The 15,701-nt window shown below is 47.7% G+C and overlaps 1 protein-coding gene across 1 annotated transcript in view; it reads left to right on the forward strand.

The window, feature by feature from the left end:
• The first annotated feature begins 2,700 nt into the window (after positions 1–2,700).
• The window catches only part of DDHD1 (DDHD domain containing 1), a 62,997-nt gene continuing 49,996 nt past the window's right edge, over positions 2,701–15,701 (forward strand). Inside the window, exon 1 of the mRNA XM_062495820.1 lies at positions 2,701–3,400. Within this exon, the coding sequence (XP_062351804.1) occupies positions 2,701–3,400 (700 nt within the window). The remainder of the gene's footprint in view (positions 3,401–15,701) is intronic.

Raw genomic sequence — 15,701 nt, forward strand, 5'->3', positions numbered from 1 at the left:
TGCAGGCTGCCAGGTGTTTTATCACACAGATAAGCATTTCAACACCCCCCTCCTGCTGATTACCAGGTGTGGGTTGGGGGTGGAAGCAATTTTCTCTCTCACACACACAAAAAAAAAACCAAGCAGAGGTGAACCCCCGTTCAGTTTTGGAGGGCACAGTGAGAATTTGGAAGAGTGGGGGTTTCTCTCACACAAGGTTGACTGCAGGTTTGCTGACCCTGTGTTCCGGTGCAGAGTGACAGCAGGATGAGTGCTGGGGTGTCAGGAACCCCCCTTGGCATCAGGATAAGTGCTGAGGGTGTTTGGGATCCCCTACAAGGCAGCAGGATGAGTTTTGGGGGTCTCAGGTACCCACACAGGGCAGCAGGATGAGTTTTGGGGGTGTCTCACCCCCACCCTCAGTCCTCCATGGGGCTGTAGGCTGTGGTCCCTTACACACACACAAGGGCACCAAATGTGCTTTAAGAACATCTGTCACCCTCATGGGGTGTCTTGGGGTCGCTGGCCACATCACAGAGGGTTGTGAGGAGCCACGAACACACGGGCTGTGGGGTATGTTTCAGGGCACACATCGGGCTGTCACCAGTGTCACACACAGCCCTGGGGGCTGTTCACACTGACTGGGGGTGTCACACACACAGGGACACACAGGGTGTGACTGAGGGTGTCACACACAGATTCACACTCTGTGTCTGTGTCACAGTTTTACACCGAGTGTCACAGTTTCACACTGAGCATGCTACACTGTGTCTGAGCATCACACGGTTTTACACTCTGAGCACATCACACTCAGTGTCACATGCTGTGTCACACACCAGGTGTGACACTGTGTGCCTGAAGATGTCATACACGGTGTTGCACGTTGTGTTTGTGGACGTCACAAGTAGTGTTACACCATGTCACGCAGTGTCACATGCTGTGTTACACACTCCCAGTGTCACACTGTGTCACACTATGTCACAGTGTCACATGGTGCCTCTGTCACACACAATGTCTCACACTAACACTGTCTCTGTCACACTCACTGTGTTATACACTATGTCACACTCTCAGTGTCACTGTCACACATTGTCACCTGCTGTCTGTGCCACACACTCTTGCTGTCATGCTGTCTGTCACACACTCTTGGTGTCATGTGCTATCTCTGTCACACACTCACAGTGTCACACTCCATGTCACACTCCCAGTGACACACACTAACATCCCACACTCTTGGTGTCACTCGCTATGCCACACTGTCACACTATGTCACACACTATGTCACACAGTGTCACACACTCTGTGTCACCCGCTGTGTCACACAGTGTCCCACTCTGTGTAACAGTGCTGCACTCTATGCCACGCACAGTGTCAGAGGCTGTGTCACACACTCTCAGTGTCACACAGACTGTCATGCACATTGTCACACTCTCAGTGTCACTCTCAGTATCACACACGCAGTATCACACACTCTGCCTCATACTCTATGTCACACAATGTCACACACATGCAGTGCCAGTGTCACACTCAGTGTCCCACACTCTGCCCCCCACTCTCAGTGTCCCACAGTGTCCCACACGCAGCCCCACACTCTCAGTGTCACTCTCAGTGTCACACACTCTCAAGTGTCACACTCTCGGTGTCACACACTCTGCATCACACACTCTGTGTTACATTCTCAGTGTCACACACTCTCAAGTGTCACACTCAGCGTCCCACACTCTGCCCCACATTCTCAGTGTCACACACTCAGTGTCCCACACTCCACTGCACTTTGCCCGTGTCACTCCTGCTGTCCCCACCGTGTGTCCATGTCCCCCATGCCGAGCTGTACTGAGCTGTACCGTGTTGTACTGTACTGTACCGTGCTGTACCGAGCTGTACCGAGCTGTACCGAGCTGTACTGCACTGCACCGTTCTGTACCGGGCTGTACCGTGCTGTACCGAGTTGTACCGGGCTGTACCGTGCTGTACTATACTGTACCGTGCTGTACCGTTCTGTACTGAGTTGTACCGGGCTGTACCGTGCTGTACTGTACTGTACCGTGCTGTACCGAGTTGTACCGGGCTGTACCGTGCTGTACCGTTCTGTACTGAGTTGTACCGGGCTGTACCGTGCTGTACTATACTGTACCGTGCTGTACCGTTCTGTACTGAGTTGTACCGCGCTGTACCGTGCTGTACTCTACTGTACCGTGCTGTACCGTTCTGTACTGAGTTGTACCGGGCTGTACCGTGCTGTACTATACTGTACCGTGCTGTACCGTTCTGTACTGAGTTGTACCGGGCTGTACCGTGCTGTACTGTACTGTACCGTGCTGTACCGAGTTGTACCGGGCTGTACCGTGCTGTACTATACTGTACCGTGCTGTACCGTTCTGTACTGAGTTGTACCGCGCTGTACCGTGCTGTACTCTACTGTACCGTGCTGTACCGTTCTGTACTGAGTTGTACCGGGCTGTACCGTGCTGTACTATACTGTACCGTGCTGTACCGTTCTGTACTGAGTTGTACCGGGCTGTACCGTTCCGTACCGCGCCCGCTCCGCTCCGCCCCCGCCCGCGTCGCGCCGCCCGTGACGAAGCGGCTCCGCCCCCGCCCGCTCGGAGCCGGCGGCGGCTGCGGCAGCGCGGCCGGGCCGGGGCAGCGGCGCGGGGCGGGCGCGGGGGCGGGCGGGGCGAGGCCAGGCAGGCGGCCCCGCCGGGCAGGGCGCTCTGCGGCATGGATTACCCCGAGCCCGGCTCGCCGCAGGGCGCTCGGCACTTGCCCGGCCAAGCCGGCGGCTACGGCAGCGGCGGCTACGAGCGGCCGAGCCGCGGCGAGGAGGAGGAAGCGGCGGAGCAGGAGGAGGAGGAGGAAGAAGAGGAGGCGGCTGCCGCTGCCGTCCGCGCCCGCCCGCCCCGCCGCCCGCAGCCGCTCCGCGCAGCTCTCTCCACCTCCTCCTCCGAGGGCGACCCCGAGCCGGCGCTGCCGCCGCGGGAGCGCAGCCTCAGCGACGAGGCCGCCGCCGGCGACTTCGACTCGGCCGAGTCCGGCGCGTCGCTGCGGTACTCGACGGGCACGGGCGGCGAGGGCAGCGAGGGCGAGGGAGCGGGGCCGGGCAGCAGCGACAGCGGCGGCAGCGGCTTCTCGCTGGCGGCCACCGCGCTGCCCGAGAGGCGGCGGCCGGGCGGAGGCCGGCCCCGCTATGAGGTGGTGCGGGAGCTGGGCGCCGAGGAGGTGCGCTGGTTCTACCGCGAGGACCGCAAGACCTGGAAGCCTTTCATCGGCTACGACTCGCTGCGCATCGAGCTGGCGTTCCGCGCCCTGGGCAGCGCCGGCGGTGCGGGGGAGCCGGCGGCCGTGGAGCCGGTGTGCGTGCGGAGCGGGCTCTACGAGGTGGATGTGGCCAGCGCCGAGAGCTACCCCGTCTATTGGAACCGTGAGTGCCGCCGTGCTGGCCGGGGGGACGCGGCGGGAGTGGCCGGAGTGGTACCGAGGAGGGATGCTGGGCATCCCCCGATGCAGCGCGGAGCTGTGCTGGTGACCCCGCCGTGGGGACACCGAGCGGGACAGCGGGACCCGGCACACGGACCCGGCCGCGCTCGCTGCCGCTGTGTTCTTGTGTCAGCGATACAGGACAAATTATTCAGGGAGAGAGGACCCAGGTACCTAAGCGAGGAGGGACTGGGAATTCCCCGTGCGAGGTTCTGGGCGTCGCACCCTGCCAGCGACACTTAGAAGGGAAGAGACTTGAGCATCCCTCCCCCCCCCCCCCCCACTCAAGGTGTTCTGAGCACATCCAGCCGCAAAAGGAGCTGAGCACCTTCATGCTCCTCACCTCCCTGTGTACACAAAGCTGACGGAGATGATCTGGGGCATGCACACCTGGCACCTGAGACTTGGAAAAGGGAGGTCTGGGCATCTGCTCGTTTCTTAGCATGTGTGGGAGAAAGCAGGAGGGAAGGTGGCTGAGAGCCTTCTTAAGCTCTGCTTTTCCTAAGCAGAGGCTGAGTGAGGGGGGCGGTATTTGCCTTCAGCATTCTTTTCCTTGCACACCTTTCCTTCAGAAGGAGCAGAGTAGAAACATCAGTTGTTTGTGCACTCCCTCCTCCCCACAGACATGTCTTTGATCCCTCATCTTCAGTGAGGAATGATGGAAGAGAGACGGTTATCCCTGGTTTCCCCTTTGTGACCCCTGTTCTCCCCCCCCCCCCTCCCCCCCCCAGGGAAATGATGATCTCGTGCTTTATATTTTTCTCTTCACCTGTCCACTGGGAGGAGGCATGAAGTGGGATTTCTCCTCCTTTCTCCTCTTGGAGGAATTGCAACAGGCATCTCATACATACATAATCCTCAATTCTTACCCTTCCAATAGAGGGAAATTTGTTTCACCTCCTCAACTACAAAATGAGTTGGGAATACCCCCCCTCTTCCACCTTTCCCCATGCATTCATGCATGCTGGAGGACAGGAGACCTTGTGGAGCACAAGTGGAAGAAGGACAGGGAGCCCAACTCCCCGCACTTTTCCTCTGCTGGGAAGGGCTCAAGGATCTTGCTGGACAGGTGAGCTCCTGCTTTCCTGAGGCTGGCAAGCTGTGCCACTGCTCACCTGCTGTTCCTGAGGACTTGCAGCTTTCCAGCTGCATTCCCTCGAGGACAAGGGAGATGTTGTGGAGTAGAGTGAGCTGCAGAGGAGCTGAGTGTGTCCTGGCATGGGCTTGGCAGAGGGGCAGGCGGGTTTCTCTCATGTTGAGACTCAGGTGGGAGTCTCAGAGGAACAGCAGAGCTGTTTGAGAGGTGAAAACCGGGGCTTTCTGTTGTTTTCCCTCTTTATTTATCAGCCTCTTTACAGGAGGGAGCTCCATAAATGGCAACACTGTGTGGTACAGCTCACTCGTGTGGCAATTTGTCTTTCAAATCACCATCCCAGCAGACAGACACCAAGCTCCAGGAGCGAGCAGAGGTCTCAGTCCACACGAATTCTGAGCTAGAGGAACCCGGGCACAGCTTCTGGAGCAGAAACTGGAGCTGCTTCTCCCTGTCACCACCCTGCAGCCCCTTGCTGCTGGCACTGGGTGCATCTGCCACATGGTTCCTGGGAAGAGAAAAGATGCAGGACAGCCAGGGGAGGAGGAATCTGCTGCCAGCCCTGTAACTGCCATAGGAGAGAGGGGAAGGAGGGAGCAGAGCTGTCAGGTGAGGCAGGATTGCTCCTGGTCATGGGAGCAGGGGACTGCACTCGTCAGCAGCTTAAAGGTTTAATTTCTTGACACTGTGCCTTGTCCATTTTGGAAGCTGATTCAGTCTCATTAAGCTCGAGGAGCAGATGTTTCAGATGGCAGCATAGGCTGTGCAGAGACAATTTCTGGTGCTGGGAAGGAGAGATTCCCAGAGGTTAGCACCAGAGGAGGGGAGAAATAAACTCCTGGGCCTGAGCAGACTAATGACGGGAATGATTTCCAGTGCTCGGAAAGCTGATTAAGGGCAGTGCTCAAGTCTTTTCTTATTAGCAGGTCTAGTCCTTTGCAAGGCTGAGATGAACTTTTGATGTTTCAAGGGGCTTCTGATGCTATCTGGTTTAACTTTTTCACTGCACATTGCCTTGCCTCTATTCCCTGAGAGTGCCTTTCTCCCATTCTTCCTGTCTGCTGCATCCAGATCTGAGAAACAGCAAGGTCAAATCCCAGGATTCACATGAGTGTTATCTGTGCCTTTGAAGGCCTTGATGGAGCCATAATTCCCACATTATTCCTGTTTGGTAACGTGTGTGTGATTCTGGATCCAAAGGGTGGCTGCTGCCCTGATGTGGAAGTGTCAAACCAGCTCGGAATAAGGCAGGAGAATCCTCCTCTCTGACCACACAAACATGAGATGTGATGAGTAAAACTGACTTAAAATGTGCTGAGGTGCCTGGTGAAGAGTACAGAAACTGCTGGCTGGTTCTGCTGATTCATGGTTCAGCTCAGAGCAAAGGTCAAAAGCTTTTCTTGTTTGTTATTTTGCCCTTTATCTGGATGTGCTGGACTCCAGGGGAGGCTGCTAGCACACAGCCACCACGCTGTGCAGTTGGTTCCTCAGCTGACAATTCCTAGGGCATCACAATGCCAGGGAAATATTGGTTATAGCCTGGCATGTGCTGGAATATGTTTTTTTATTATCTGCATTTTCAGCTTGCTGCAGGGTTCGTTGGTAACATCAGGAATATCAGCCTGAGTTACAATTTGAGCAGATTAATTACTGAGAATTTTGTCCTTACCTTGTGACCTCTGGGATTTATTTAATTAGTGCTGTAGAACCAGCAAAAATGGTTCAAGAGGATGAAAATTATTGGTGTAGGCTTTCAGATAAGTCAGTAATTTGGAGCAGGACTGCTTCTTGTTTTCTGTGGTGTGATATTTTATACAAGTGTGGTATTTTATACAAGGGTCTTCTGTTTACATCTTAAATTATCCAGCTCTTTTCAGCCCTCCCAGAAGAGGGCTGCTTTACAACCATTTTACTATGGAGTTTGTCAGTGGAGTTTTCAAAGTCCTGTATGAGTTTGTTATATCTGTGGCCTGTAAACTTTTGGGTGACTCCTGATTTTTGGCTTGTGGGTTTGTCCCATGCAACTGTTGTCCTATCAGGTATTTGCTTTTTCCAGGCTTCTTTTCATAGGTACATTGTCAAGTTGTCTGTATTTATTTAAATTCTCCACTCCCAGACACAGGTTTGATAAGGCTGGGGTTTTTTGGTGTTTTTTTTTGTTTGTTTGTTTGTTTGTGGTTTTTTTTGTTGTTGTTTGTTTAGGGGTTTTGGGGTTTTTTTTTGTTTGTTTGTTTTGTTTTGTTCTTTGGTTTTGTTTTGGTTTTTTTAATGTATATTATTTTTCTACCCAACAGTTGCTGAAGTCTATTAAGTAAAAAGCCTAGTTTTGTATTAAAAAAATATTGTTCACCAGAATCATCCCTGAGTGAAGATATACTGGCACAACAGATATTTTACTGACTTTAATCTGGAAATACCTGTGAATAAAAAGTGGACCTCTGGGTCTTAAAATGAAGATCTCTCTGCTCAGGCTGGAATTAGGCTGCTTAAAAAATATATTTTAGCTGTTTTCTTGATAAAGATGACAACTAAGGGTATGGAATCAAGAGTATATCATTGCTTGTGACTTTCATTTGGTTTAGTCTGGTTTTAGCAGTGCTTTTAGTTTTACAGCACACTTAGAACTGGTTTTGGTGCATCAGACAGTCTTTGAACTTGGTTGATAACAACCTTTAAATAAAGGACCTTTTGACTGAAGGCTGTATTCCTGAGTACTATTTTATGGCTTTTTTTATCTTCAGGTGTGTAATTCTTTAGCAAATAACCACTGACAATTTAATTTGTGAAGGTGAAACGTTGCTTTCGCTATTTAAAATCTTTCTGGGTTCTCCTTTTTTGTGTCTGCTTTTACTGCACCATATTTTCAAAAACATCTTGTAGCTTTGTTTTTGGCCCATTCCTTCCTGGTCAAAAGGCCTGGGAGTGTTCCAGGCCAGGCTTGGAACAACCTGAGCTAGTGGAAGGTGTCCCTGCCCATGGCAGGAGGTGAAATGAGATGATTTTAATGTTCTTTCCAACCCAAACCACTCTGGGAGTCTGTGACCTAACACACCTGGATGAAATAACTTTAAGATTTGCAGTATTCCATGTATTAAATCATATTTGTTTGTGTGTTCATGGTTTTGTGGGCTTTTTTTTGTTTGTTTGTTTTGGGGTTTTTGTTTGGGTTTTTTTGTTGTTGTTGTTTTCTTCTTGTTGTTTTTGTTTTGGTGGGTGGTGTTTTGGGTTGGGTTTTTTTGGTTGGAGTTTTTTTTTTTTTTGTGGCCTCTCAGTAGAGAGAGCTTGGGACTTACGGGATGCTTTCACTAAGCCAGGGAAGGTTTCTTCCATGCCCTCAGCTTTGTTTTATTTAAGCATACTTAATAAAATAAGTCTGTTGTGTCTCTCCTTTAAATAGGACCAAAACAATTCTCCATTGGGTGGTTCAGCTAAGGATGGACATAGCTTAGAAAGTTGTGCTTGTCCTTTGATGTGGTCCAGCACTTTTCCTGCTGGATTTGGTCCACGAGGACAAAGGCAGAGATTTAGGGAATATTTGGAATACAAGCTGTGGGTGAGAGGAGTTATTTCTGTGGCAGCAGGAAATGTTTGTGGGATGAGAAGGATCAGGAGTTCTGTTCTGACTTCATTCAGGTTTGAACATGGGTTGGACAGTGCTGAGATCAAAGGACTAGGATGGGATTTATTTTGGAGGTGACAGAGCTGGATTAAAGACGAATGACAGGTGAATTTTTGTGTGATACTCTTTTGGGGAAAGCCACGCTGAAAGCGGAGAGCTTGTGCAGAGCTCTTGGAGGAGCACAGGGATGTGTAAGAGCAGACACTGTGCCAGTCAGTGAGCAGAAGGCTTAGATAGGGGGAAAAAATCTGCAAAAGAGCAAGAAATGAAAATAAGAGGCACAAGCATTTGTGTCATTTACAGAGATATCTGTAAGGTTGAAAACAGTGAGGTTGAAGGAATGGTGTGAGTGTTGGCCACAGACAAGGTCATTGTGTGATGGGGTCTGTTTGGAGTGGGCTGAGAGTGGCTGGGGAGGAGAAACTCCACAGATAACAAATGTTGTAAATATTTAGGATTAGTGAGCACTGGGATGAATGGAACACGATCCCAGGCTGTGAAATTCACAGTGAAAGAACCTAAAACTAAAGAAGAGCTGTGGCTGCCCCTGGATCCCTGCAAGTGTCCAAGGCCAGGCTGGATGGGGATTGGAAGAACCTGGGAATAGTGGAAGGTGTCCCTACCCAACTGGGTGGTCTTCAAGATCCCAAACAAAACCATTCTGGGTTTCTGTGAAAATCATACTGGTTTTCTGGAAGTTCTACAGGGTTAGGGAAAATGGAAGGAGAATTCAAACGTGGGGATGAAGGGATAGGGAATTCTGGAGTAGACAGAAGAAGGAAGTGAGTTCAGGAGGAGAGCTCAGAAAAATAATCCCCGTGGTGGAAAAGGGAGGAGTTGAAGCCATCCCAAGGTCACAATAACCTTTGCTGTCACCTTGTTCATTAGTGGCAGGTCTGAAGTGTGCACTGGGACAATCTTGCTCTTCTTTATTTTGGAAGATATTCCAGGAACCTGTTCCAGCTGTTCTGTGCTGGAGGGGCTGGGGAGCACAGCAGGGTTTTCAGGAGAGCACACTTGGGGTGTGAGGATGGGATTGTGCCAAAGCCCCATGGCTGGCTATGGGCTGGGAGCACACAGCTCACTTTTGGGAGCTGCTCACGTGTTGGTCATGTGGCACGGGAGTTGTTCTTCTTGTGGTTTTAAAAAATGCAGGTCTCCCTGGGAGGGGGAAAGAGCTGATAAGGGACAAACTCAGTTGTTCCAGCAGCACATGCCAGTGGTGGAAGTGCTTCAGGGCACTAGAACTGACATTTAGTGAACTGTTTTAATGGATAAGAATTCGATAAAAGTACAATTTTAAGTTTAAAATGCAGCCTGTTTCATGTTTCAACAGTCCAAGGTTTATTTTGTGATGAGTGCTTCCTGCATGACATGGCTGTAAAAACAGTGAGCTTTAGGATTTTGCCTTGGACCATCAGGATCAGGTCTGTGGAAAGAGCAATTGTAGATAAGGTAATTAAACTTATGGTTACCTTAAACCAGGAAAATCCCTCCTGAAAAACTTATGTCCTGGAGCCAGGCTGAGAGAGCTGGGAATGTTCACCTGGAGAAGAGAAGGATCCAGGGAGAGCTCAGAGCCCCTTGCAGGGCCTGAAGGGGCTCCAGGAGAGCTGGAGAGAGACTGGGGACAAGGGCTGGAGGGACAGGACACAGGGAATGGCTTCACGTGGACAGAGGACAGGGATGGATGGGATATTGGGAACTGGGAATTCCTGGCTGTGAGGGTGAAGAAACCCTGGAATAGAATTCCCAGAGAAGCTGTGGCTGCCCCTGGATCCCTGGAAGTGTCCCAGGCCAGGTTGGACACTGGGCTTGGAGCAGTCTGGGACAGTGGGAGGTGTCCTTGCCTTGGCAGGGAGTGGAATAAAATGCTCTTGAATTTCCCTCCCACCCCAAACCGTTTTGTGTTTCTGTGTTTTGGGATGATTTATAGCACTGGTGAGTCTGAGCACATTCATCACTTTTTGTGGGGTTCCTTCTGTGTTTGACTGGAACCAGCCCCTAAGAGCAGTCTTTCATTCCTGATTGCTCAATTCATAGTGTTAAACGGATTAAAAACAGTTTTAGGCTATTGCTGGAATACTTCAGGCAGGTAAATCAGAGGCAATCCCATGTTTACTGCAGAGCAAAACATCTATTCCTGCCTCTGGGGTCCAGCACTGGAGCAAACACTGAGGCTCACAGCTCTAGCTGCTGTGGAAAGAAAATCCCACCTGTGCCAGTCAGATTGTTGTGAATGTGCTTAGTTCTCCATGAAACTCAAATGTGACTCGCACCTGGAAATTACAAATTGCTTCAGTGAAGCAACTGGGAGTTACTGGATGAACCAGCAAAATGATGATTTTTACTGCTCAGTGAATGGAATGTCTTTTCAGCTCAGTCACAGGTTCTAAGTTTGTGTCCCTCTGAAGTGTGCTGAGGCTTCACCCTTGAACTCCTCTGCAGGACTTGTTCCTTTTGGAAGAGCAGGACAGGTCGTAGGGTTTGTGGTTGAACAAAGGGAGGTCACCAGGCTGGGATCAAACAAGTGGTTCCATTTATTTCAAAGTCAGTCACCTGCTGTGTTCTGGAATAGCGTGAAGGAGAGCTAGAAAGGTGTGCAATGTTAAGCTTTTTTTTTAAATAAGAAAGTTTAATGTGTTATGTCAGGTAGGAAACATGAAATAATGCGATTTTAGTTTGAGGCTATTTTATTACAACACCACCATCCTCACAGGCAAGAATTTCTTCTACATATCTAAACTAAATTCCAGTTCTTTCAGTTTTGAACTCATATCTCCTTGTCCTGTCACTAAAGTTCCTGATGAAATATACCCAGAACATGATTTTGGGCTTGATATAATAGGATTGGGTAACAAATTTTTTAAAAAATTCTCTAACAGCACCCTTCATGTTATTCTGGAATATATTTATTTATTCATATTTATATAGATAGACACTACCACAGGCTGCCCAGATAAGTGTGAGTGCCCCATTCCTGGAAGTGTTTCAGGCCTTGGTAAGTGTATGAGCACTTCTTTAACTAATTTCCAGTTTTGGATGTCACTTTTTAGCCTTGAAGTTGCCTTCAGCTTGTACAGATATTATTCTCACATGCTGCAAATTGTTTGCTGCTGCAGTAAGAAGGAAATCGAATTTAAGGAAGTGTTATAACATCAAAAAGCAGGAATCTGAAATTGCTATGCTGACAAGCATCCTCGACCTGAAATTGTTTTATAAGCTTGTGTTTCTTGCCTGACTTCTTGGGCTTGGAGAGCTGGGAGTTGTCCATTTGAGAAAAGCACCAGCTTTAATTTAAATTTCTGAGCCTCTGAATATTCTATTAACCTTTTAGATCTCATTTGTGGGTAAAATCATCATAAGTGTCTTGGGACTGATGGCTGCTGAGTGCCAGGAGTGCCTGGACTTGGCCAGCAGTCAAGTTCTTATTTCTGTATTATCTTAATTTTGCTACAATTTCGTGGTCCTGGATCAAGGCAGGTGAAAAAGGGTTGTTTGAGCTGTGCAAAATTGAGATTCAATGCTGTGCCCTGTCCAGCAGTGTGGTGGCAGGAAATGAATGATGAAATTGATGTGTTAGAAGGGAAGTTAAGGCAAATTCTGCTGTTGGGACTTTGTTGTGTTGATTTAGCCAGTTTTTCATTCCAAGTTATATTAGATTTTATTTATTCCCATTTATATTAGAAATACATAAAATTGTAATTTGTTCCAAGTTATATTTGATCACACAGTTTTAAAGATCTTCATGAAGAAGGAGTAACTGGGTTATGCACCTACATTACACACACATGCAGCAGTTTATATGTTGTATGCAGTTTTTATTTAAACATAATTCTCGTTATTCAGAGGATTTTGGTGATTATCATAATGCAAATCACTCATGTTCTTATCACACCATTAATTGCAGCACTTGTATTCTTTTGTTCTTTGGATTTTCAGGGGAAAAAAAAAGACCCATTTGTGCAAAAATAAATAAATCCTGTGTTGTAGAGTAAATCTCTTAAACTGATTTCCTCTAAAATGGTAAAATACGTGTGACTAATTAAAATCAAGTGGTTTTCATCTACTTTTAATCTCCACCATTCAGACCTATTTAGAAATTCTTTTATAAATAAACCATGGAAGTATATAACCAGTCAAATATGTTGATATCTTTCAGTCTGAAGCACTGCCAGTTGCAGATTATAATGGTGTAGATTTAAGGCAGTAAAGAAATCAAGTGAAATCCTTTCCTAGGGATTGAGATTGCAGGGATAAGGGATAAAATATAATTTAATAATTAAATAATGTGTTATAGGTTTGGAATTCTGTATTGACCAAAAAAAAAAAATACAACATGATGTAATTCCAGTGTCTTTAACTATTCCATAAAACAAAAGCAACTAAAAGAATGTAGTTTAAGCTTTGTGAAATATCTGAGTATGCAAGACATTAATTAATTTATTGAAGGTGGATAAGTGTGTGCTAAAAAATTGGTGAAATTGGGTGCTGAAATGGCAATTCTGCTTTTTCACTTTTTGATGTTCTTTACTATCATAAGTTTGCATCAAGTCTTCTGGATTAAAGATGGAAGTTTTTCAGTGGCAGCCCCCCTGCAGGATTAAACAGAAGAAATGTGTTTAGGAACCTCCTTGCCACAGTCACAGATTTTACTGAGGAATCTCTGGTGGGGAATTATCTCCCCACCCCATGAAGAGTATTCCATGGAGTTGCCACTGATGCTCTTCCCTGTCTTCATGAACTGAAGTCTCTCTTGCTTTTGGAGCTGGTGACCTTTGGGATTTGGTGGTCATAGAATTGGAGGTTTTCAGAGAGTCATGGGGTGGTTTGGGTTGGAAGGGACCTTAAAGATCATTTTGTTCCACTCCCTGCCATGGACAGGGACACTTGCCACTCTCCCAGATTTCTCCAAGCCCCAGTTTCCAGCCTGGCCTTGGACACTTTCAGGGATTTAGGGCAGCCACAGCTTCTCTGGGAATTCCATCCCCCTCCCTCACCACCCTCACAGATGAGAATTTCTCCCTAATATTCCCTCCTAATCTCCCCTCTTTTAATTTAAAACCATTCCCTGTGTCCTGTCCCTCCATCCCTTGTCCCCAGTGCCTCTTCAGCTCTCCTGGAGCCCCTTTAGGCTCTGGAAAGGGCTCTGAGCTCTCCCTGGATCTTCTCTCCAGGTGAGCATCCCCAGCCTGGCTCCACAGGAAATGTTTTTTTGTTGAGCTGTGGTCACAGATTTGATTATCTGGATTCTGCAGGGCCATGTTCAGTTTTCTGAGAGCCAAACCCTGCTGCTGATGGCAGGAAATGTCATTTTCTGGCTTCCTCTTCCTTCCAGGTGGTTTTCTCTTGAGGTTTCGCTGTAGCTCAGTGTTTAAACCTGCCCCCCCCCCAGCTTGTGATGGGAAATAAAAGCAGTTTATGGCTCAGGCTGGTTTGGCTGCTCTGAGAGTGTGTAACTGTTTAAATGAGGGGATGGGGGGGAGAGCAATTCCTTGGGCTGGAAACCAGGCTTGCCTCACTCAGGTTTTTTCAAACCTCCATAATTATCTTTGGATCTTAAAATAATTTATATTTGTGTATGAACACCCTTTCCAGAGCCAGATGTATTAATTTATTCCCAAACTCGACTGTTTTGCAGAGATTTTATGTTAAGTTTTTTCTTGTTTCAAACAGCTTTTCCTGGCTGAGCCTTTCTGGGAAGGGCTCAAGTTATGTTTGAGAGCTGCTGTTAAGTGCTCTAGACTGCTCTTGTAAGGAACTAATCTGGGAAAAGTTTCTCTCAGGCAAAAAGAGCCTGAAAATATTTATTTTAATACTTGATGGTTAGAATTTCAAAAATCGGTAGGCAGAAATTCCCTTGTGAAAAACTTGTAGCCCTTCAAAACTGAAAAAGTGGTGTCTTGTATTCACTTATTGCAGTACAAAATAGTATTCATATTATTATTATTTTAAAAAACATCTCTCTGCCTGTGGATTCAGTGAATGGAGCCTCATCAGGGTGCCTAGTCAAGAATTAAGGAATTGCTCCCAGATTTTCCCAGTGAGGATTAACATCTGACGTAGCCCTGGCATTGCTGCAGCCACAATGGGAGCCTTTATCTCCCCTCACATTTTGTTTCTTCCTGCAGACAGAGCTTTGTTTGGGAGGGCAGCCTGACTGGATCTCTGTGCACTGGACAGGCTGAAAAATGTGGATTTCTGACAGGTGTAAAATGTCTGGGAACACTGCAGAGGTTAAGGAAGGAGGCTGCTGTGTGTGGTGACACTGCTGTGGTCAACGCTCAGTTCATGAAAACTGAATTCTCACCTTTCGCCCTCCATTGATGGGATGTAGACTCCAAAGATAGTCTAAATGTTCATGAAATATTGAATTTTCTGTGTAACTTGCAGGCACTGTTGACTTCTGCCACTCGGAACTTTGGTTTTTCTGATATTTTTGGGAATTAATTTCCACTGAACAAGTTCCACACCCCTATAAAACTCCAACCTCTTTATTCCAGCTGATGGATCATGAGTACCCAGAGCATCAGGAATTCAGCACACAATAACTGGCTCCTACCTAGAACAGCTATTTTAGGAGGGCAAACAGCAGCTGAATGGCACAACTGGGTCTTGCACTACTTTTGTGTTTTGGTCACACGAGCTGAGCTGTTGTCTGTGTTCCACACGGGGGATGGAAGAGCTTTGGGGAAGGGTGAACCAGCATGTCCAGTGCCTGGGGAAGAAACTGGGATCTGTGGATGCCTTGGTTGGAAAGACAGGTGTTTGCTAAAGAAGGCAGGAGCCTCTCTTGAAATTAAAAATGTAAGCCCCCTCCCTCCAAATTATTGTAATTTAAGAGAGCTCTCAGGCAAGGATGTGGGAATAGGAATAACAGTTCTTTACTAGGAAAGTTAAAATAAAAATACAGTAATACAAGGAAACAAAACACTGACAGAATGCAACCTGTTGGTCAGTGTGTTGGTAGCAGTCCCATTAAATGATGGCTGCAGTCCTCCTGTAGTGTCTGATGTGGTTCTTTTGGAGCAGTGCTCCTGTAGTAGGTGCAGGTTTCCTCTGAAGGCCCACGTATGATGTAGAAGGGTCTGCTTTTCCTCTGGAATCCAGTGGGAAAAGGCTGCTCTGATGTTCCAAATCTCAGATTTTATCTGGTTAGGAAATGCTTTGCTCTTCCCCCTGGGTGGAGCATCTCCCAATGGGATGATGTAATTTTTTCAGTCATGCACTGGGACTCAATTGCTCATTAACAGGAGATATCTCCTGGAGGAAGGATGGGTTGTGGAAAAGATGAAGAACATTGCCCCAGCTGGTTTAACAGCTGGTTCATTAACAGGAGATATCACCCATGGAGATAAAGAACACTGCCCCAGCTGGTTTAACAGCTGGTGACAAAAGGTGCACTGCTGGTTACATCCTGCATTGTAACTTAAGGCAGTGGGGAACAGGGATGAGGTTGCTATGAGCTGGGTTTTTTTGGAAGTTGTCTTGCTAGGTGTGCACAGAGGGGCTCTTCTGCAGGATTCCCAGGGA

Source organism: Cinclus cinclus, chromosome 6 (genome assembly GCF_963662255.1).
Source record: "Cinclus cinclus chromosome 6, bCinCin1.1, whole genome shotgun sequence".
Classification (NCBI taxonomy): Eukaryota; Metazoa; Chordata; class Aves; order Passeriformes; family Cinclidae; genus Cinclus; species Cinclus cinclus.